The sequence below is a fragment of the Passer montanus genome, unplaced genomic scaffold, assembly GCF_014805655.1.
Source record: "Passer montanus isolate IOZ18808 unplaced genomic scaffold, ASM1480565v1 scaffold5, whole genome shotgun sequence".
NCBI classification, from domain to species: Eukaryota; Metazoa; Chordata; class Aves; order Passeriformes; family Passeridae; genus Passer; species Passer montanus.
Genome location: NW_024369929.1, coordinates 7,906,877 through 7,928,698, shown reverse-complemented (window position 1 = coordinate 7,928,698; position 21,822 = coordinate 7,906,877). Strand labels below are relative to the sequence as shown.

Below are 21,822 nucleotides of genomic sequence, written 5' to 3'. Positions count from 1 at the left end.
AGGTTATGAACTGTGGGCCTGTACTGCCAGAGCAGTTAGGGGGGATGGCAGGAGCAGACATGGCAGCAAGGTCACAATTTGTCAGTAATGTCAATGACATTTTCCCTTGGTCCTACTTAGAACTTACTTTTGCTTAGTACAACTCAGTAAATTCTCTCATTAATTATTCCTTCTACATTTTAATTGTTCTTTTACGTGGTCAGCAGATCATATTTAGTCCTTTATAATAGTTTTGCATAAAATGAAAATGTTCTGTGATGTAGATGCACTGCTGGGACTCAAGCATGAGAGTATGGTGTTTGGATAACTCAAAATCCATTTACTTCATTATTTGCTCATTCACTTAAGTTGTCACATTATACTGCTCATGAACAGCATTCATTTTTGTTGAAACTTTCATACCTTCACAAAGATATCTAAGAAATATCACTAGGAGAAAAGTTGTCCAACTTAACATAATATATTCCTAATGCTTTACTTGGTCTGCAGGTGCTCCTCTGATATTATAATTAATTACAACAGTAATTAACCTACTTGTGGAGAATAGAAAACTTTGAATGTTTAGTAAGTTTTTGAATGCTTCAATTTAATCTTCCTTTTTCTCAGAACACTCCAAACAAAACAATGTCCAGGACCTGGAGAGGAAAAGCACTGAACAGCCCTGCAAACACTGCAAGGTACCCTCCCTCTGCTGAGGCAGCTCATTGCACACCTCATCTTTCATTTAATACAGTAAAGGGAAAAGAAGAGAGAGACACTGTAACAAATCATCATCTTTATTTCAATTTCATTTTGCCCTGTCAATAGGTTTTAGTAAATCAATATTTATACTGAAAGATATATTTAATATGGGGGGGGAAAAGACTTTTATAATCAAAGTGTTTTCTTTTAATTGCTTCTTCAGAAATACATTTTGATAATAGCAACTGCTCGTTACAATACAAACCAGAAAAAGCATTCATGTACTGTGGCATGGGAAGTACTGCCAGTTCTACATGCTCTGCATAGTTTCTTTAAAACTTTTATGTTCTTTAGGCCTCAACAAAAACCAAAGCTCCTCTTCCAGGTTTGGTAGCAAACAGACTGTTATTCTCCACTGCTAACCTTTGGCCATCCGTTTGGTAATAAGCTTTTTTTACATTTTTTAGGAAAGTGTTCAGCTTGTCAGTAGGCACCATTGACACAGTGCAGCCACCCCATCCAGCTCCAGTCAGACGTGACCCAATGGCCCCAAATTGCCTAAAAGAAAATAACAGGGGAAAAAATCATGTAAAATAAACCAAAAAGAGGTACTTTGTCATATATAAAATTTTTATAGAAAACTCAGATGTGTTTTGAGTATTCCCACGTTATCAAGCTTTTCTGATGTTCACTTGCTTGTATGTAACACTGCAGCAATTTGCAGTTACCCTTTTGGACCAAAGAAAAGTGCTGATGCCTTAAACTGCAATATAGTAATTTCTGTCCATTCCAAAAGTTCCCCTGTTTTCTAAAGCTTCAGCATCAGCTGTTTTTGGGATCACAGCACAGCTGAGATGAAGAAAGCAGGAGAAGAAAGGAATTGTGTTAGCAAGATTCATAAGACATCAGAAGTGAAAACAGAAATACATGACAAAAATAACAAAAGAGGGTTCATAAACTAATTGCACAGGATGTAGGCATGCAAGCCATTTTCTAATGTGGCAAAGACAAATAGCTCTATTCTTCCAGGACAGATCTAAACCATGCTGAAGATTCACAGGCTTCTGCAGGACTGCTGAGTGTGCCAGTCAAGAAAAGGAGAGTTCAGAGACTCTCAAAAAGTCATAGAGTCACTGCACTCTATATAAATAAACTCACATAAACCTCTGTTTATGCTGAATGGACATAGCTGGGTATCTCTCTTTTGAGGAACCTCATGAACTTAAGACTGACAGCAGTAGAGGTAAAGTATGAATGTAGTCCCAAAAGAAAAAAATGCTCTTAATGAGGAGTGTGAACAGAAAGAACAATGACAAATAAATGACATGCAAAATATAAACCATTCCCAGCCTCAAGATACTGGCCTGCTAGAAATGTCCTAGAGCAAAACCCATGCTGTTACACAGCAAGACTCAGATGCCATCTCATTAGAATTTAGAATTGTTTTCAATAGTTTGCTTACCTGTGTTCCTGATCTCTACTTGGAAAAAGTAGGAAAAGACCATATAATAAGTTACTTTGGGGCTTTTCTAACCTAGTGAGAACAGAACGAGTCAGATTTAGAAAACTCATCTGAAATCTTATTCTTGTGGGAGATCTAATCTGACTTACAAACAAATACTTCTGATGTGTTTCCACTAGCCATGCACAGAGAGATTCACCAGCCCTAGAATATGTTAGAGGGAGACAACATCATGTGAATAGCATTGGAAAATGACAGCTCATTTGGAGTGGGCTGTTGTAATTCTTCATGTGTGCATTTTATGTTAAATGAATCTGGTGTAGTGCTGGGTTAGTAGAGGTTTAGGTCATATTTCAAGCAAGTACTTGCATATGTGTTTTATTCTAAACACACATCTCTTCTTGAACAGAAACACTTTCTTCAGTGTGTCTGTGTGGTGCCACCCTTCATATTGACTCGATTTTATGTTCATTCTGCATTTCCTGTTGATGTTTTATTTTACTTATTGTTATTCCTGTAAGCCACTCATTCTCTGATGCAATTTTGGTAGTTTCTAGTCCATGGAGCAACCTCCTAAAATGAGCAGGATCCAATCCAGTATCAGTTGCAATCAATAAGGATATTCCCATTGACTTTATAAGGCCCAATCCACTTTTCAGACTCTGTTAAATGAACTGTCTGTACTCATTTTGTCTGTTACCTCAGACAGAACTTCGTATTTCAGATGGTGTCTGGCTTTTATTTTGGTAGGCAACCAAAATCCCTTCAGAATTGTTCTGAACCTTTTATTGATTTCATAATTCTCTGTGGTCATGCTCATGCCTCATTTTTACTGAGTCATTTTCGAATACTTAGTTGAAATAAAGCATAAAGTAGACAGAAAATATGCCTGTTGCAGAGCTGAAGTCACTGTGTTTCAAAATACTGTGGCTTAAGAGTGTCAAATGTGGTGGCAGCAGCCACCTGGGGCTGCTGAGGAACTGATGGGCACTGCTGCACCATCTGAAAACCAGGTACCTGGTACTACATGGGTCCAGGAAGGAGCACCTAATTCTGTGTCTGCAGGAGATGTGGTGCCTGGGAGGTTCCTAGATCAAACACAAGGAAGTTGTCTTTGGAACAGGTCTGAAACTGCCTCATTAAAGTTTTAATCAGTTCAGTACTAAGCTGGACCCCTCTGTTAAAGTGGGATTCCTGGCCAGACACTCCTCTTGTGCACTGGGATCTTTTTGGAGAGGAGTCTGAGCAGACAATCTTGTGGATGGGGAGCTGGCCCCGCCGTGGGAGGTGTGGATTTCATGTGTGGGAAAGGCCCCACGTGCTGCTGGGCTGAGCTGCAGCCCCGGCCAGGGAAGGCAGGGAGCAGGATCACGGTCTGGAGCCCAGGGCTGGGGCACTCGGCTCCCAGCCCCAGCTTCTGGCCTTTGCTTCTGCAAACGTTTATGTATCTTGTTCCAGCCTTCATTGGACACAAAGAGAATTAGCCTATGGGGGTGTAAATGAGTAAAAATATGAGTAGTGCAGCAAAGGAAAGAAGAATAAAAGAATAAAAGGAGGGAGTAAAAATGGAAATCTCGTAGTTTGGTATATGAGAACAGTAGGCAAGACATGGTAGTAGTCCATTTTAAAAATAACTGTGCTTTTAAGAGGAAAAAAAGACTCCAGAACAATATTGTTAATTTGAAATACTTAAAATTATGACGTAGCTTTGCAGAAAGCATGGAGTTACCATGGTAAGATTTATATATATAAACGGGGAGGATTGTGCTTATTCTGCTTTGTAATTTAGTTTGCATTGAATAGCATCTTTAACTGTTTCTGGCTTTGTTGAAATTTCAAATTATGCCATGATTGCAGGCTCTGCAGCTTTAAGAAAATCATCAGTGGAAATGGTAAGAGTCTTGATAAAATGCAGAATTTTGTTGGCTACCATGAGCTGGATGTAAGGTACAATCTGTATCTTTTTAAAGTGGTCAGAGAGGATTCATCTGTCTGTCATGTAAGAGGCATGGCTGGGAACACAAAAATTACCAGGATTTATAGCACCAAAATATGGAGAATAAGAAAATGAAAGTAAGTTATGTGCAACACTAAAGACTGGGAGATTTTCAAGAGTACCTAACTTACTCAGGAGCTCACATCCAATTTTTTTCCCTTAATTGTTTAGTAAATCTGCTGTGCTACCTGCTTTAGAAGACTAACAGGTAAACCAGCTACTAAGAGCATGAGGAGAGTTAGAGAAAGCACAAGTCTTCAATCTTTGCAAAATGAAAAAAACAACTGACCAACTCGTGGTTACAGTTTTCAGCACTACAAACCACAGCAAGCATGGATCCCTTTCTTTCTTGGCAGAGGTTATACAGTAAAACATAAAGATCTAGGCAAAAGAGAAAACATCTGGATATGCAGATTATTCTTCACAGTTTAAACTTTGTAAGGAGAGAGCAGCAGTAGACTCAGGCAATTCTGTGGAATGTATTTTTGGAAAAGCTTTTGAAAGTTACAGGGCGGCTGTATATCATCGTGAGTAAAGAATGTAATTTATGTAGTTCCTGACCATTTCTATAATCACATCAGCCAAGTCTTCCTGGAGTGACTAGTGATTTTATGTCCTTAACTTAAGAAAAGTTAACACTTTTTTTCCAAAAACTCGATGCTGGCTTAAGCTGCATTCATCTAGAAGAGCTATACACTTTTAGAAATCTAATTACTGAACTAGAAAAAGATTTAATATTAAACTTCTAGAGAAAAAAGATGCATTTCTTAGGAAATATTCTTGATGGGACAAGACTGCAAAGAATAATGAACAAACAATTTACTTTTTTCTGTGCAAACAATACAATAAGAAAAAACCCCAGATGAAATAATTTTAATACATAAATTTGAAATCATTCCATGTGAATGACACTCCACTGTGGTACTTAGCTCTGCCCATCATATATTGTGGGCTCTTCTGCTGGTAGATCAGAAATCTGATATAACATGGGCACGCACATCACTTTTTTCCTTTACTATTTATATTTTGCTCCCTGGAACTGAAATGCTCTGATGAATTTTAATTTAATTTAGAAAAAATTCTAACTGCTGCTTTCCTTTTGGTGCTGTGGCTGTGCTCCTGCCTGCCAGCCAGTGTCCCCCTGCCTGAGCTGGCTGGAGCTGTGTCACCATGGAAGCACAGAGCTCAGCACAAATGGGGAACACAATTTCCATTCCCCTGCTGAGCTTCCTGCTGCCAGAGGCTGTCACTGCCATGCTTGCTGCTTTACTGGAACATGGCACAGGTAACTCTGTGTTTAATGGAACGTGGCACAGTTAACTCTGTGTTTAACAGAACATGGCACAGGTAACTCTGTGTTCACTGGAGCATGGCACAGGTAACTGTGTTTAACAGAACATGGCACAGGTAACTCTGTGTTCACTGGAGCATGGCACAGGTAACTCTGGCTTCACTGGAACGTGGCACAGTTAACTCTGTGTTTAACAGAACATGGCACAGGTAACTCTGTGTTTAATGGAACATGGCACAGGGAACTCTGTGTTTAATGGAACATGGCACAGGGAACTCTGTGTTTAATGGAACATGGCACAGGGAACTCTGTGTTTAATGGAACATGGCACAGGGAACTCTGTGTTTAATGGAAAGTGGCACAGGTAACTGTGTTTACTGGAGCATGGCACAGGTAACTCCACACTGCAGAGCACATCTGGCTAGGCTTGTTTTCCTAAGCATACACCTGCTTGTATTCCCCTGCCCAGGGCAGCACAGTTTCCTCCCAGCTTTTCTTAGAACAGGCCCTGTCAGAATGAGCTCCTCAGGTCTGCCAGGTGCATTCACTGGATGGCACTGACTGAGGATGCCCACAGCTCTGGGCATTACTGTACAGAGCAATGCAGATGTTAATTTAGAGCTCCTGCCCTGCCAGTGGTGCCTCAGAACAGGCAGTGCCAGTGCCTTGCACGGGATAAAGACTTCATTGCCCAAGACCTTTGACAATTCAGTAGAGCTCAGTCTCTGTCTTCAGCTGACCCTGGAGATGGTTCTCCCCTCTCACACTCAGATCAGCAGTTCCCTTTGAGCAGCTGGGATAACTCTGGTGGAACTGCCCTGCTGAGTGACTGTCACAGCTTATTGTATGATGTGGTCACTATGTGATACAATAAACTGAACACAGCCTTGGAGTTACACCCTGGACTGGGTCCCAAGAGAAGAATCAAAACTTGTTCTGCTCAGTTGCTATCAGTCTCTCCAGTGGCTATCAGGCTGCTTTGTGTTTTAGCAAAAAAGAGCACGTGTATCCCACATGCAAAAGAATCTGTCAATGTCCAGAAGTTTTCTGTTCAGTTTTAGCTTTGTAGCTTTTTGCCTCAGAGGCCATTCCATCTTGTCTGCAAAAGAAATCAGACCCACCTAAATAATCATGTTTTGTACTCTATTGATTTACAAACCTGATAAATGGGTACTGCAACTTAAAAAATCCATGAGTGCAGAAGTAAATGTGCATGGTAAATTGCATGCTTGGAAAATTAGTAAATTAGTATTTTCATTCTAAGCCAGACTAATTTCTCAATTAAAAAAAAAAAAGCTGGTAAAGGTGGTAAGGTATTAATTATTTAATTTTTTTAACTTCAAATTGAAACTTCAAATTCAAGACTGAAAAGATGTAGAGAGAGTATGGGATATCTGCTTCTAAAAGACAGTGAAACAACATTTCTTGACCCAGGCCTGCAAACCCTTGTGTCACCCCACATTTCCCTTCCAGCAGGCCAGTAATGTTCTGGCTTAGGGCAGTTTCCCAAACTAAGCACACCCTTCTCCAAGGAGAAGGAAGAACAACTAGGGGCACAAGTTAGGAGGGTGGCATCACCAGGGAGCCATTATGGGACTGTGGGGAGCAGGAGGGACAGGGTGGCTGAGGCAGAGACAGGGATGGAATAAAGGTAGGACAGCCCAACTGGGCAACTGTTCATTTCCCCCAGCCACTGTTAAAATGATCACCAACCACTAAATTCCTTCTATAGGCACTGCATTTAGATGAAAAGTAGCATCAGGTGTCTGTTCTGTGATTAAATGTACCAGAAAAAGAGAAATAAGGAAGGAGTGAAATATGTCCATTGTTTGATGGTGACCCTGTGGGAGGGATGAAATGCTGTGTAGGATGTGAGTACTCAGTGCTTGTTTTCACTTTGTGGATTAACACACAATTGTACCAGGTCCCATTGTCCCCTGTAGCCGAGCCATGGAAACAACAGCCTGATACCACAACAACCTGTGTGTGAGAGAAGGGACAAAATGGCACTCAGAGAATGTGCTTTGAATTGAAATTGTTTCCCCATGACCAAACTGAGTTGGGAAGGGATCACAGCTGAAAGATTAATGCTGGGGCAGAGATGGGGACTTAATTATATGTGGAAAGCTCAGCACAGAGAGAAGCAGAGTGTCAGCCCCTGTAACAGCACACTTATTTCTTAAACAGTGAAATGCTGTCCAACCTATCTAATACTCTGGACAACATATTTCTTAATTGAAAAAATGCAAATGGCATTTCAATACATTTCATTATACTTTCAAGACAACCTAAGATTGCAGAACAGCTTGTTTATACCCTGGAACTCCTGTGGCAGCAGTACTGAAATGGTCAAGAAACGTGAAAAAGGTAGATTTAGATTAGATATGGGAAAGAAATTCTTTCATATGAGAGTTGTGAGGCACTGGAATAGGTTGCCCAGAGAAACTGTGGATGCCCCATCCCTGGAAGTGTCCAAGTCCATTTTTGATTGGTCTCTGAGCAGCCATGTCTGGTGCAAGGTGTCCCTGCCCATGGCAGGGGAGCTGGAACACAATGATCTTTAATGTCCCTTCCAACCCAAATTGTTCTATGGCACTATAATTCTAAGAAACAAAGAAACAGTTCAGATAGAACAAGTAAGATGATGTTTTAAGAAAACCACTTATGACTTCTTCTGCAACTTAAAAAAGAGTAGCCAACAGTCTAACGTAACACTTGTGACGATGAGTCAGTCCAAAAGCAAAATCTGTAATAAAGCCATAAACCGTAGCTTTCATCTGAAAGTATTACACAGATGTCAGCAGGGAAACAATTGACCGTGTAATGTCCCTGCAGGAGATTAATTTTGTAAGAAGAGACAAGAATACTTTCATTTTAAGATTGCAATAGCCAAGGATGTCATGTTTTCTCCTCAATTCGAACCGTATTCTGCACAGACGATTACTCTTCCTTGTGGTCAGAACTTACAGGCAGATGTCGACCAGGCGGTCCAGTTCAGGACAGCTGCACTCATACATCTCCCTGCAGCTGATATGGCTCTGCTTCATTAATTCTCCCAGCAGCTGGAGTGCGTTGGCAGGTGCTTCACTGCAAATCTTCTGAAATTCCAGCACTCTGGCAGCCTCACTGTACACGTGCTTTGCACGCTGGTGTAACTTAAAGGTGGAAACTACACAAAAAGAAAACTGCATTATTACTTACTACAAAAGCAAAATACAAAAATATAACAGAATTGTGGTTTTATAGCAATTTATCCTTTATATAAGAACTCTCTAGGCTGAAAGTCTTCTGCAAAAGTTCACCTACATCTTCTTTAAAAGCCCTAATAAAACATAATGTTTAGAGGTTATCAAAATGCAACGTACACATCTTTTTTCATTTTGACAGCTTCATACACATGCTCTGGTTATTTCCTGTACCACTGAACAGGCTCAGTCTCTCCTCTTACTTTGCAGAGGCAAGGCAGAAGCTTAAGGGTTGGCAGTGACAGCATTAGGGCATTAATCTAAAGCTTTCAGGTTTTCAAACAGCAGCAGAACAGAGGCAGAATAGCAGCAGAACACCTGGAGGGTCCCCAGTGCCCTGCAGGCAGCTGTCAGCCAGCACCTGCTGGCCCAGGGCCTTGTGTGTGGCTGCTCCAGGCCAAATCTGCAGCAATTATGGAACAGTGCAGATGGACCTTTGCTTGAAAAAAAACAACCCCCAAACCACAAAAAACACCCCCCTATTTTTTTCTCTTTTTTTTTTTTTTTCTTTTCTCAACAATGCAGGCTCACTGTGACTGTAGCTCATACTGGATTAAAGGTACAGAGAAGAGAACAGGCGCTTTCACTTTGGTTTTCAGGGTTATTTTTGGTACAGGTTACTTGTCAAAGTGTTAGTACTGCCTGTGTGGATGTGCAGAGATGCCAAGCCCAGACAGGTTAGTACTGACCTACTAAGATCAAAGACTAGTGCAAGGATTTTGGCTAAATTTTTTTAATTGTGCCATAAAAAAGCAGTTCTGTTGGGAATGGTCAGGGGCGTGTCCAAACCTGTGTGGCCATCAGGGTAGAGACCTCCATCAGGCCTGAATAATGGGGCATAAAAAGGAAGGAGATGACTGTGGTTAAAGACACCACAAGCCACCCATATTCACAGGAAGGTTTGGTTTGCAACTAATATCTGAGAATTGATCTGCTGTTCCCAAGCTTGTGCTGTAGTTCATTGTTTTCCTCTCCCAATATAGTTCTGTTTGCTTTAATACCATGGCTACTGTTTAGGAAGTATTGTTCACCAGAAGCATGCATGACATAATTTAATTTATGACTAAATTGGTTTGTGTGAGCTGTTTGGGTGGTAAATATTAATGGACTTTAACCTCCATATGGAGCACCTACTGCACTGTTCCTTATTTTAGCACAGCAAAGCCTTGCTAGAGCACTTCAGAACATCCTTCATCTTCTTTTTTTTCTACATGTAAATTCTTCTTTAGATGAAGTTTCTCTCTCAATTCAACTCCTGGTCTCTCTTGCTTTCTAAAATGGCGATAAAACACTCAAATAGAGGTAAAAGGAGAAGCAAGACCAGCCCTGTATTTGAAATAGAACTTGCTGTCTGACCCAGTCCCACAGAGTTTCTACTTGGCTGTTCTGTGGAGACTGCCAACTTCTGGAACCACTTCTGACACTTTCAGTAATCTAGATTTTCAAATACATGTAGAAATCTTCCTTGAAAGACTGGAAATAAAATTAGGTCCAGTATGAAGTCTCTTGTGTTGTACATTCCAGGCAGCAACCCTTACAGACTAAAACTCATCAGCACCTCTATAATGCCTTTTTTTTTTCTCCAGAGTATTTCACAACTGTAAATGCTGAAAATAGTGCTGAGACACAACTAGCCTAAAATGAGACAGAAACATTTAACGTAGCAACGTTCTGCTACTGCTGATATTGCTTCTGCTCCTATTTATTTTGTAATTCAATACAGCCTGCTACTGAGAAACCCTGTGCTGTTTGTCTTGTGAACAGGCCTTCTGAAAGCATTTCAAACTAGGACAGAAATGAGAAAATTGAGTGCCCCCCAGAACCATGGACTTGAGAGTATCACACAGGAAGAGCATATTTTAGTTTCTGATTTTGTTGCTGCTGGAGTTAGTTGCACTGTGTTTTGCAAAGTGGTGCCTCTATTTTTGAACGCTGAAGAAAGGCAGCTTGGCCTATTTTTAAGGAGGGTTTCTCTTTAAATATTCTCTTCTTATGAGGCATTGTTTTAGAGCAAGGAGATTTCTAAATGTGCATTCGTTTAGGGAATATCTAAAGTTGCGTGAGAGATTGCCATAGCTCACACTCTCTTGTAAATCACCATCGAACAGTAGTAACCCAAAGAATGAACTGAAAACATGTCTGGTTTCAATTGTCAGGCCACAGACTTGCCAAAGGCTGTGATTGATTCGGAGACCACCCTTTGGTAGAGCAATGCTCTACTGGCCAGATTACCTTAAAATCTCTGGGGTTGTGTTGTGCTCGTCATGTCAGGAATTGGCAACTGCGCTGGGCGCTGGGCTCTGGTTGCCAGCCAGGGGACCTGGGCCGTGTCCTGGGCACTGCTGGCTCTGGGAGAGCCTCTCAGTGGAGGGGGAATTTGCTACCTTGACACGGCTTCCTTGGCTGGGAACACGCTCCTTCCAGGCAGCAGAGGCTGTGTGTTATTTGCAGACTCCTTTGCTGACGTTTACCAAATGAGTACTGGTTAAAGGCTGGGATCCTGGCATTAGCTATTGCTCTGTTACAGGCGGCATTTTATTTTTTTAAAAAATGTTTGTGTTTAAAAATTTCTGTTATAGCTTGCTTTTCTTCTCAGGCAGTTTTCAGGCAAAATTATCTTCAGGACAGCAAACAGCTAGGTACTCTTTAAGCCTTATTCCAAAATAATGAAATTATTCACATATTTTCAGCTTTCAACACCAAATGCCTCTGATAATACAGAAACCTTCTTCTATCTCTTCTGTTTGGATGGGTAGTCCAAACAAACCCTCTCTACCTAACAGAAGATAGAGTACAGATGATATTTCTAAAAGTCACATCTATACTGGGATCTGTTTGCTATATCACAGCTTGTATACTGGCTCCACTGACTTCCTGAGCCATACTCACTCATTTCCTAAGCCAGTCACAGTTAAAAGAAACTAAACCAGAGGGCCCACACACCTGATTGGTTTATATCTGAGCCAAGGCTGGAGTCATCTGAAAGTGGAAAAACTGAAGCCCTCAAAGAAACCCTTGCAGAATTGCACAGAACTGGGTTATATGGTCTTACTTTCTGTGGTGCTCAAAGGAGAGCATAAAAACCAGGGTTAGGGAACTAATGCCAGATTCTTAAAAGCATATGGATCCTTAAGGCTACTATGATGTATGGAATTAGGTAATTAATTAGACCAAAAATGTAAATATACTTTCCTAATCCACTCAACTAATAAGAAAGGCCTGGTTTCTCCCACTTCAGCTTCTGAGTTCTCTGAGATTTGCTCCTGCAGAGGATTTCTGTCAGGTCACCCATGAACAGGTAAATTCAGTTCACTTACAAACCACCAAATGCCCTTGAAAGAATGGTGCCATTTTCCAGGGCACTAACAGATAACACTGCAGCAAGAACCTTCCAAGTTGCTGTGACCCAGCAGACTAATGTTAATGAAAGCTTGTTCAAAATCCATATAAAATTCCCTAACAGACAAAAATCTGGGCTATTAGACCCAAATAATTGTGGGTTAACTAAATATAACAGAAATGTTTACTGTGGATTTTCAACTGTATGGTCATATTTATAATTTTAGCTTTACAAAAACTGTGCAAACCTGCCCAGTCCATTTAAAGGATTTTTTTTTTCTGTATAAGTAAATGTTGTGGCTTCTCAGCAACTCATACTATTTGTTACAACTTCAACTTCAGCAGATTCCTTTCTTTAGAGGCTTCCTGTACAATTCTATCTGACCTTTAGCTAAAGACCAACCTCTCCAGGCTATATATTTTTTTCTAGTTGCTTTGGCAGCTTCTAAAGATACATTTCACTGGAGATTAATGAGCTGCACATGGCTGATGGGACTGTCAGAAATTTACAACCGGAAAAACTCACGGACACGCAGTTGTGTAGGGGACAGTTTCTAGCACCATTACTCACGTGGAATTGTACCCTTCTCTGTTAGGCATCCTGCTGATTGAACATGATGAGGGTGAAGGTTTCTGGCTCATAATGTATATAAGAAAATGCTGCCAGATGGCTTTAATTTGAGCCAGATTGTGAACCCCCTACTTGAAGTGGGGAACAGTTACTCTCCTGGGACTGCTCAAGTAACTGTTTGCAATCCAGCTTTCTGAAAATAAACCAGGGACGAGCCATCGCTGGATTCGGTGACACATTTAGCAGACACCTGTTTTGAGATTATGATAACTACTGGTTTAAAGTGATTTTTCCTCCAGAGGAATGATGGCTTTACAAGGCTTTTGCAACTAACCTGGACTATTCAGTACCTGTGCCTAACCTGTGGCACACCCCAAAAGGCCCCATCCTCCAGGTATGGGATCTGCCTGGAGCAGCCACATCAATGTTTCTGTAGGATGTCCCAAAATTTCTCCATGACATGGATCAGGGCGAGGCTGAACTAGGCACTTGGACCCTTAAACTGGAAAGTGCTCTGAAGTCTGTTAGTTTGGAGGAGTAACTTCTGGTCCTGCAGGACATCTGATGCACAGAGAGAGCTTTTTGTGCCCCAAGCTGCCTGAGAGAACACTCAGGACCCCCTCACCTACACCCATCAGTGCAGGGAGTGTGAAACTGCTCCTGCACTCAGGTCACCATCAATGCCCATGAATGGCTGTTGAAGCACCAGTGGAATTTGCAGCACAGATTTAGAATTGTCTTTCCAGGGGACAAATAGGAATTAAACAGTCAAATCCACACAGCAAATGGATGCCTACTCCTCCCATGGTGTTTTCATTCTCTGGTTTAAATGTCAGAATTAGATTAATTTTTTTTTTTAATATGAAAAGGAAAAATGGGTTTAAAAAATACCTCATTTAAGAAGAAAAAAACATTTCATGGTTAAAAGAATACAATGTTTTACAGGAGAATATCCTTTTGTGGTGAAGCTTATAAATACTTAATGTCCCACAATCACCACACACTATGTGTTCTGTGAAGCAGTCGAGTCCAAGCCAAAATTATGGCACAGTGCACCTTAGAATGTAATAAATATTATTTTTCTAGAGATGTTCAGAAGCCACAAGTGCAATCCATGTGTAAACATTTGCAAGGGAGCTTTAAACTCAGGATTTTGAGTTGACCAAAGAACAACTGCAAGAAGTTTAGAGAGGCTTTATACACCATCTGTACTTCTCCAAACGTGGGGAATGAATGGGCTGTACAATCCTTGAATACTTGCTGTAAAAGGGATGCAGAGCTGCTGTGGGCTTCCAGACCTGGCCTGGGACTTGACCAAAGGCAGTCCATAGAATGTTCCTTTGAGATGTGGAGTTTTTATCTGGTCACCCTTACATAGTGATAAAACTTTATGTAAGTATACAGTACTGTCACTGGAGGAGTAGAGGAAGGGAAGCTGGACTTAAGGCTAGGTCAGTATGTACAGAGCACTTTTAGATCCTTAAACACGAGACATAATGCCAATACAAAACAGTATTTGTAACGATCCCTGGGCATGAAAATATGTTATGGTTTGTTCTTCATGTTGAAAAAAGAAATTTAATGACACTCTGAAATCCTCTGAAGAGGTTACTTATTTGACAGTATGTTTTCTCTCTCACATGAAGAAGCCAGGCATTGTCATTAAAACAGAGTGGGAAAGTAGAGGGGAAGTAAGAAAAATGTTTTCTTCAAACAGCCTCTGGTGTTCCAAAGCCAACATAATGTGTAATCTGTACAGTGTGTAACAAACACAGCAGATTTAGATTCTTTCTAGGTCTGTCTTATTTCTTCTGCATGTTTTACAGAAATCTGTTATTTAATTTTATATTGTGCATGCAAAAAGGCTTTCAGCATAATCCTTTTAATTGGTCTTATCAAATGAAATCACGGTCATGCAAGTTTAAGAGATTCTGTTCAGCAAACATCTGCAAATGGTATTCAGAGCTATAGTATAAAATTTCCTTTGAGTTTCTTCTATGGCTTTTATGTCTAAATTTTTCATCTAGACTCTGTTTTTTGAAAAAAAAAAATCAAGATAACTTGTATAAGCAACTCAATTTTGTAGAACTGTAGCATTTTGTTTTATAAACCAGGTATAAGGAGTATAAACATCTGTAAGTTAATAGTCTTGCATTGCTTCATAAAGAGGAAAGTGCAAGGACAGTGTAAGATTTACAACCTTGCAGTTTCCCAGGCAAATGCTGCAGAGTGCAGGTACATGGTTCATATATTCCTCATGTACAGACAGCATAAAGTTATCCAAACTCTTTCTATGGAGATAAAGAGCTGGCTTAAGATATCTTATTCCATCCTGGTATCTTCTGGCAGTGTAATTAGACAATAAGAGAGTCTCATATTGTCTGATACCACTGGGGTGCCAAACAGGTTGAAGATTCAGGACCTGGTCCTCTGTTAATATATAAAATTTACAATCACTCCAGATGAATGGATTATTTAAGTAATTGTCAGCACAGATAGCTATGTTACAGATCTGTATACATCCAATGTACATATTCCTGAAAACAGTCTTGGGAAGGACGGATAAGGGTGTAATTTGATTCCAAAATAATACAGGTATTAATGCTACAGAATGGAAACAAGGAAGAAGGATTCTGTGTAGTTCTTACAGAAAGATTCTGATCTTAATTGGAAACCTGTTATGAAAGTGAACAAATGTTTCATAAATTCTCTATTATTTGGTATTATTAGCAACCCTACTGTATGAATCCAGGATACATTTCATGTGTGACAATGCTCATGACTTTGTGGTGTAATCCTAAAAAATAACACATGGGAAACACTTTAGATAGTAAATTGTTCATCTCACCAACATCTTCCTAGAAGAAAAAGAAATACTAATAGTGACAGTAACTTTCTCAGGAAAGACTGAGACTGGCTGCCCAGTGACTGTTTTAGGAAGTGATCATGTATTTATCAGTTAAGAACAGAAGCACAAGCCCATCCATGCTGGTCTTGAACACCAGCTAAACAATCTGCTATTGTCATCATTCTAGAAACAGATCAATCAAAATCAAAGTTTGCTCTATTTTAAGTTAAAAGTTAGAATGAAAATATCAATTGATGATGGTATCAATTCTTTCACTTACCAACCAAGATTCCAGCCAAGTATTCTGGCAAGACTTCCACTTGAACTACTTATTAATGCATAAAACTTTTATATAATACAAACATTGTACAGTAAACCCCACCATTTCATATATGCTTACCATCTTGCATGTTTTGACTAAGGATCTGAGAGTGGAGCTCCTCCAGGCTAATTCCCAGGCATTTACAAATTTCCTCTGCGCTGTAAGGCTCAGGATGTAATACCTCCTCCACAATGGTCAGCATTTCCTCTAGGCTAACTCCTAGCTTGGTTTGCACATCATGGAGTCTCAACATTTTTCTCCACTCCAAGCCTTTTGACTTTGAGAGAAGCTAAAATTTAAAAAAAAACAAAAAAACCCAGAAAACATTGTGCTTTCCTGTTTAAAACTTTTAGTTGTCCATAAGTATCTTTAAGGCCTATTTTCTGTTTTCATTTCTTAATTGAGAACCATCAGAACCTACTTACTATCAGTACAGAGTAGTCAATACATATATTTATTATTAGAGGTCTGTGAATGACAGGTATTCTTCCCTCAACTCAGACACTGTGTGTAAAAGCCCTACTGGAATTATTTGTGTGACATCAGATCAGTGATTTATCCTCTTCCATGGACTTTGTTACTTCAAGCACTTACTAACCTTTTACAATCCCATCTGGACAACTGTTTATACAAATGCTGTGATGTTATAACACTAGAAGTCCTTAAAAAGTTTATTTCCATACTATTAGTATTTGCTCTAACATTTCAGTTTGACATTTCCAATACGCTCCTGGAATTTTCTGATGAACTTTTGAGATTGTCATTACAACCTTTTCTCATAATAGCCTTAAAAATATGAAAGTGGTCGTAAGATTTGTGGGGAGAATAACCATAACCTTTCTCGATCTCTGGAGTTTTAAGTAAAATTTAAGTACCTTCTTTAACATCCAATTTAAAGGAATTTTTGAGCCGTTACAGGAATCGTATAATGTTGGTCTGAATCTGTTCCATTCCTACACGGTTGCTGTGATATTCATTAATTAGATGGATCTGCTTTCCCCACTCCTGGCAATGATACCATGCTTTGTGTGGCTTTGTGATGTTTTGGAAGTTGACAGTCGTTACCACAACACACCAGAATCCTGAAAGACAGAATGTCCAACAGGCTTTTCTCTGGAAGGCTGAAATATGTGTCGATGCTCCCTTGTGTCTAATGAAAATGGTAAAGCAGCTTTCCTCATAAGGTGAAATATTTTGATGTTATGAATTATAGAAGAATAGTCAGTGGTCATTGACATAGCACCTGTAATTTCAACAGATTACAAAGCAAAACAAAGATTAGCAGGTACACAGCAATGTCATTTTACTGTGTTCATAGGCACATGGTGTATGTCCAGTGCTGCACCATTTAAATTGAGTTTAAAACTTCTAGATCAAGCTGTATGTCAGGAAAGAGTTTAAACCAGTACAGAAAAGCCAGGAAATGAAATCCTTTTTCTATACAAATCAGTATTCAAACCTTTTATCAACAAGGCCAGGATTTCACCCAGTGTGTTTTATTCTTTTCAATAAGCACAGGTTTGGACTGAGATTGGTTTGAAATCATTTGTCTTGATTCAGCTAAGCCATTTAATTTTCTGGGTTAAAAAAGTCATAGGATTTACATACATATCTGAAAAATATTTGATTTGTTTTGTGCAAAGTTACAGCATGAAATTTAAGCAGATCTGCTGCCCAGCTATCTGGTGTAGATTCTTACTCTCCCCCAACAGTGCTTTTTTTGCAGGGGCTCTGTCAGTTTTGCTTTATTACAGTATCTAAAAATTAACTACTTTTGGTGCCACCTAGTGACTTGCTGAGATTTATGTGAGTCTCAGCAGAGCAAAACAAACAAAATCCTAATCATATAACTTTGTTGCCATTTAAAACACAATTTTACATGTTCAGTGGTAGAGAAAGAAACAGAACTCTTTAGTGTCTAATGCAGAAATCAGTGTGAGACAATTTTTTCTGTAAAAGACTGGTTAAGTCAGTTCTGCCCTCCTTTTTAAAGGCTCTGAATACCTAGAACTCTACAGCCTTTATGTAATTTGTATTTTAGTTTACTTGCTGATAAGTTAGAATAAAAAGTACTGCTTCATTTTACTTAAGTATGTTGTATGTTGGTGCATATACATCTTCTTCAAAGTGCTAAATGAATGGAAATTATTTTCCTGATGCTTTAATCCCAATGTTCAGTATCCCCTGGACTTTATTATAAGGAGTAAAACAGAATTTACAAACAATAATATTCTATAAGGCAACCAAATTTTTTCTACTTCCTTTTTTAATAAATAAGCCCCTGCAGAAATATGCCACATGCATTGTCACATCTGTTTCCCTTTCTTCAAGGGAGATGCTGTATTTCAGGCAAGCCAACTACAGAGGGGTTTTAGAGGTCAAATGTTCCAAAAGGAAACTGACCCCGTTAGGCCAGCGGGCACAGCTTAGCTGGAAAGATCTGTCCTGCTTATAGCAAAGTGTTGATTCTAACAGCACTAGGAAAAGTATTATGGGCAAACAGAAATGGTTTTTCAAAACAGTCTAGCTGTAGCAGCACGAATTGTAATAGACATAGAACAGAAATGGGGAAAAAAATCCCATCTCTTTAATGTACAAAACCTAATCCCAGTACTTCTCCCACAGCTGGATATTTTCTTGATGATCTCTGACTGGACTGGCTAAAGATGTGGACATCAAGCAGCTCTTAACTGCCAGGATGTAGAATCTTTGGGCTTTATTGTTCTTTATTGTTCAACATAGGCACACTGGAGGACTGTAAATAACTGAGAGGAAAACATACTTGGTAAATGATGGGACAATTATAGATACAAGAAAGTCTGACTAGGAGTAATTCCAGGAATACTTTTACAGCAGCATCACTTCCTTAGACATAACATTTCTGCAATGCCACCTGAGCACTGTGGCCAGGAGCTGGAGGTGCTGTGCAGACACTGCTGGCCCCAGCCACGCTGAGGGCGAACAGGGGAGCAGCGTCCCAGCCCTGCTCTCACCAGCCAGGGAGGGACAGGAAATGTCTTTGAACTGGAAACTCTCTGTGGCACAGTGCAGGAGAGCACTCACAGCCTGCTGGAACTGAGAAAGGGGAAGAGAAAGGCAAAAGAATGATCCTCTAGAGGGAAGGGAAAGAAACAGAGTCTAAGATAATTTGCCAGAATGATCAAGAACTCATTTGCTGTAGAACAGACTGATAGCAAAATGTTCTACACTAATGCTAGCAGGGATATCTCCTGTTGGCATCTTTACCTGTGCAGTAAAACAGGATGAAATTCTAAAATTACTTAAAGCAGAAAAGGGGGGAAAAAGCCTATCCTAAGGCATTTAGAATGAGAATTTCTTTTAAAGCATGATTGCAAGGCCCAGCACGTTAGTTCATGGTTCCATTAGCTTAATGGTGCTTAAAAGACTTCCCTGTTTCCACTTACATACCTGCCCTCCTTCACCCCACTGTGACCTCTTCCCTAAAGACAGTCTTTTCCTGGCTCAATGTATTTTTATAGTGTGTGCAGCTTTCCATCTGGGTAGCATATGTTTAAAAACAGACAGGTGTATGTTGTTAGTCTCCTTACAATTGAGCATCTGCTAAAAGTACATTTTTAGAGATTGCATCACAGCTAACAGGAATGTAAAAGAAAATATGTTTCCTTACTACCTCTTCAGTATACTGTAAAGGACTAATAATTTAAAGCAATTTAGAAAACTGTGATTCAATTCACAAAGTCTGGTATATGGAACAATAACTTCAAAAGCTCTCACAGCTTAATGCACTCGTTGTACAGTGCCTTTTAGAATAGATTATATGTGAAGGCTCTCTATTCCTTATGCAAAAAAAAATGAATTTACAAAAGAAGCTCCTCTTAAAAACATATATTTTGTCCATTAGCAATCCCAAATTAGAGATTTGGGATTGCTAATAGACAACATATACAAAGAGACAAGTCCTTATCTTCATTTTCTTAATGGCTTAAAAACCTTCTTATTAACTTCCGTGACAACAGCTTTAACCATGGTCGTTGGTGCTATTTGTTCTACCATGTCTTAGATACAACTGAAATGCAACTATTCCTTTGATACTTGAGTTTAAAGCCCATTTAAAAAAGTCATCTGAAGTCTAGCTTCTCTCCTCAAAAAATATCTCAGCATATTATTTTATAATAAATTTTGTCAGTGTCTGATCAGATCTTCAACTATTTTTTAGCACTAACTAAAACTTTTAAAAAATTATTTTTAATGGAATCATGATGCCAACAGATGTTCAAAGTACTTTTGAATAATGATCAGATATTGGTATAATGTTCTGTGGCAAGGAGTTCCACACTGCATTTTTCAAAGCTTTCTTCTAGACTTTGTGACCCACATTCTGTTCTTTCCCACAGCACTCTATGTTGGGTACAGCTGCAGTGAATCTTTATGCTTACTTCTTATTTACTCTTATCAAAGAAAAATGTACTGTCTTCCCATAAAGAACTCAAATCAAACCCTATATCTACGTATTCCTAAACATACAAAATCCAGAATTAATGCAGAACTTAGATTTCCCCTGTTCAATTTCCATACATTTTGGAGATCATTTCAAGCTGTAAACTGGCAGTACACCCTGAATGTTGGGGTTTCATTCAAGCCTGTTTTTAAACTTTACACTGAGATACATGCTGCTATTCAGCATTTCTAATATTACTTCCAGGCCTTCAACTATTAGCTTGGATGCTCTCTAAATCCTAGAAAATACACATCTATTGCCATATATACATATAAACATGTGACCATACTGGTTGCTTTCCATTATTTGTCATTAATCACTTTTAATTAGAAACAGTCTATCTTATTAACTGGGAGTATTTTTTTTCTGAAAAATAGACTTATTTCCTCCACTGAAATATAATAAAAATTAATTGAATACAACTAAATCATATAATCTTCTATATAAGGACACAGTCCTTGCACTTCCATTAAGCTCAGCAGGAGTTCTGCTCCTGCATATGGAAGTGTCTGGAAAGAAAAATTATACTAAGAGTAGCACCTAGCCAGGTGTTAAAGACACAACTGGTCAGAATTGGAAAAAAGCACATATTTAGATGAAGGTTTCATTAGAGTTTGACATAAGCCATGTGTTACCTTTGTAGCCAGCCGACACTCCATTACCCTAATATTGTAATGAGAAGTTGCTGCTTTATTCATTTCAACACAACTGTTAGCAATAACAAACGTTGCTCCACTTGGAAGTCTAACATCAGTTGCCCTCAGTGGACTGAACTCTATCAACTTGGCCTATTGAAAGAAAAATGAATGGTTAGTTTTAATTTACTACTAGCTAACAGTGCACTTAGTTCTATAAATCAAATGCAAATTTGCATGTTTTTTCTCTTGAAAATCCAGGCACAGTTGAGGAAAGAAAACTGACATGAAACAGCAAGAAAAGAGATTTAACCTCATTGGTCAAGTTACACATACATTTCAAACTCTTCCCTGTAGCTGGATTTTAAAATGTTTCCATTAAGTCTTTGGGTTTTTTCAGCATTTTACAGAACCCCACCCAACCTATTTTTCTTGCCTGTTTAAGACAACAGTTTCACTTTGATCTGCAGAGAAGTACCAGGCCTGGCTGAAGCTAATGTGCATGCCACTAGAAACAAGGGGCTTTGCATTCCCTGCCCCTTCATCAATGTCCATCTCCCCCTCAGTCTTCTCATTTTGCGCTACAGCAAGATTAGTACAGAGGTACAATGTGGTACCAACGTTTTAGGACTGATCATGGTACATGCAGACAATCAAACCAAGCAACTAAATAAAACTATGTGTAAGAATGTAGTTACTGTTTCCTCCTTTCTGACATAAGAGACTGCCTTGCCTCACACATGCTTACACAAGCTGTGTAAGATGTTCCCAACATTTGTGACCTTTTCATGGAATAAGTTAGGCATCCATTAATTAAATAATTCAGGATGTAATGTAATCAAGAGATTAAATTCACATCTGGTTTTTCACTGGGGTAAGTTGTAAATCATGTGCCCTGTTTTGGCTTCTTAGAATAGACTGTAACTGTGCAAGCAGGGACATCTTACTGGTT

The 21,822-nt window shown here is 39.3% G+C and overlaps 1 protein-coding gene across 2 annotated transcripts in view; it reads right to left on the bottom strand.

Annotated features, from left to right (window-relative positions):
- Positions 1 to 760: 760 nt before the first annotated feature.
- GALK2 (galactokinase 2) overlaps positions 761 to 21,822 on the bottom strand; it is a 46,990-nt gene continuing 25,928 nt past the window's right edge. For both annotated transcript variants that reach the window (XM_039723009.1, XM_039723010.1), the window contains 4 exons: positions 20,871 to 21,023; positions 15,834 to 16,044; positions 8,398 to 8,599; positions 761 to 1,239 (listed from right to left, as the gene is read on the bottom strand). In XM_039723009.1, the coding sequence (XP_039578943.1) occupies positions 1,032 to 1,239; positions 8,398 to 8,599; positions 15,834 to 16,044; positions 20,871 to 21,023 (774 nt within the window). In that variant the 3' untranslated portion in view covers positions 761 to 1,031. The remainder of the gene's footprint in view (positions 1,240 to 8,397; positions 8,600 to 15,833; positions 16,045 to 20,870; positions 21,024 to 21,822) is intronic.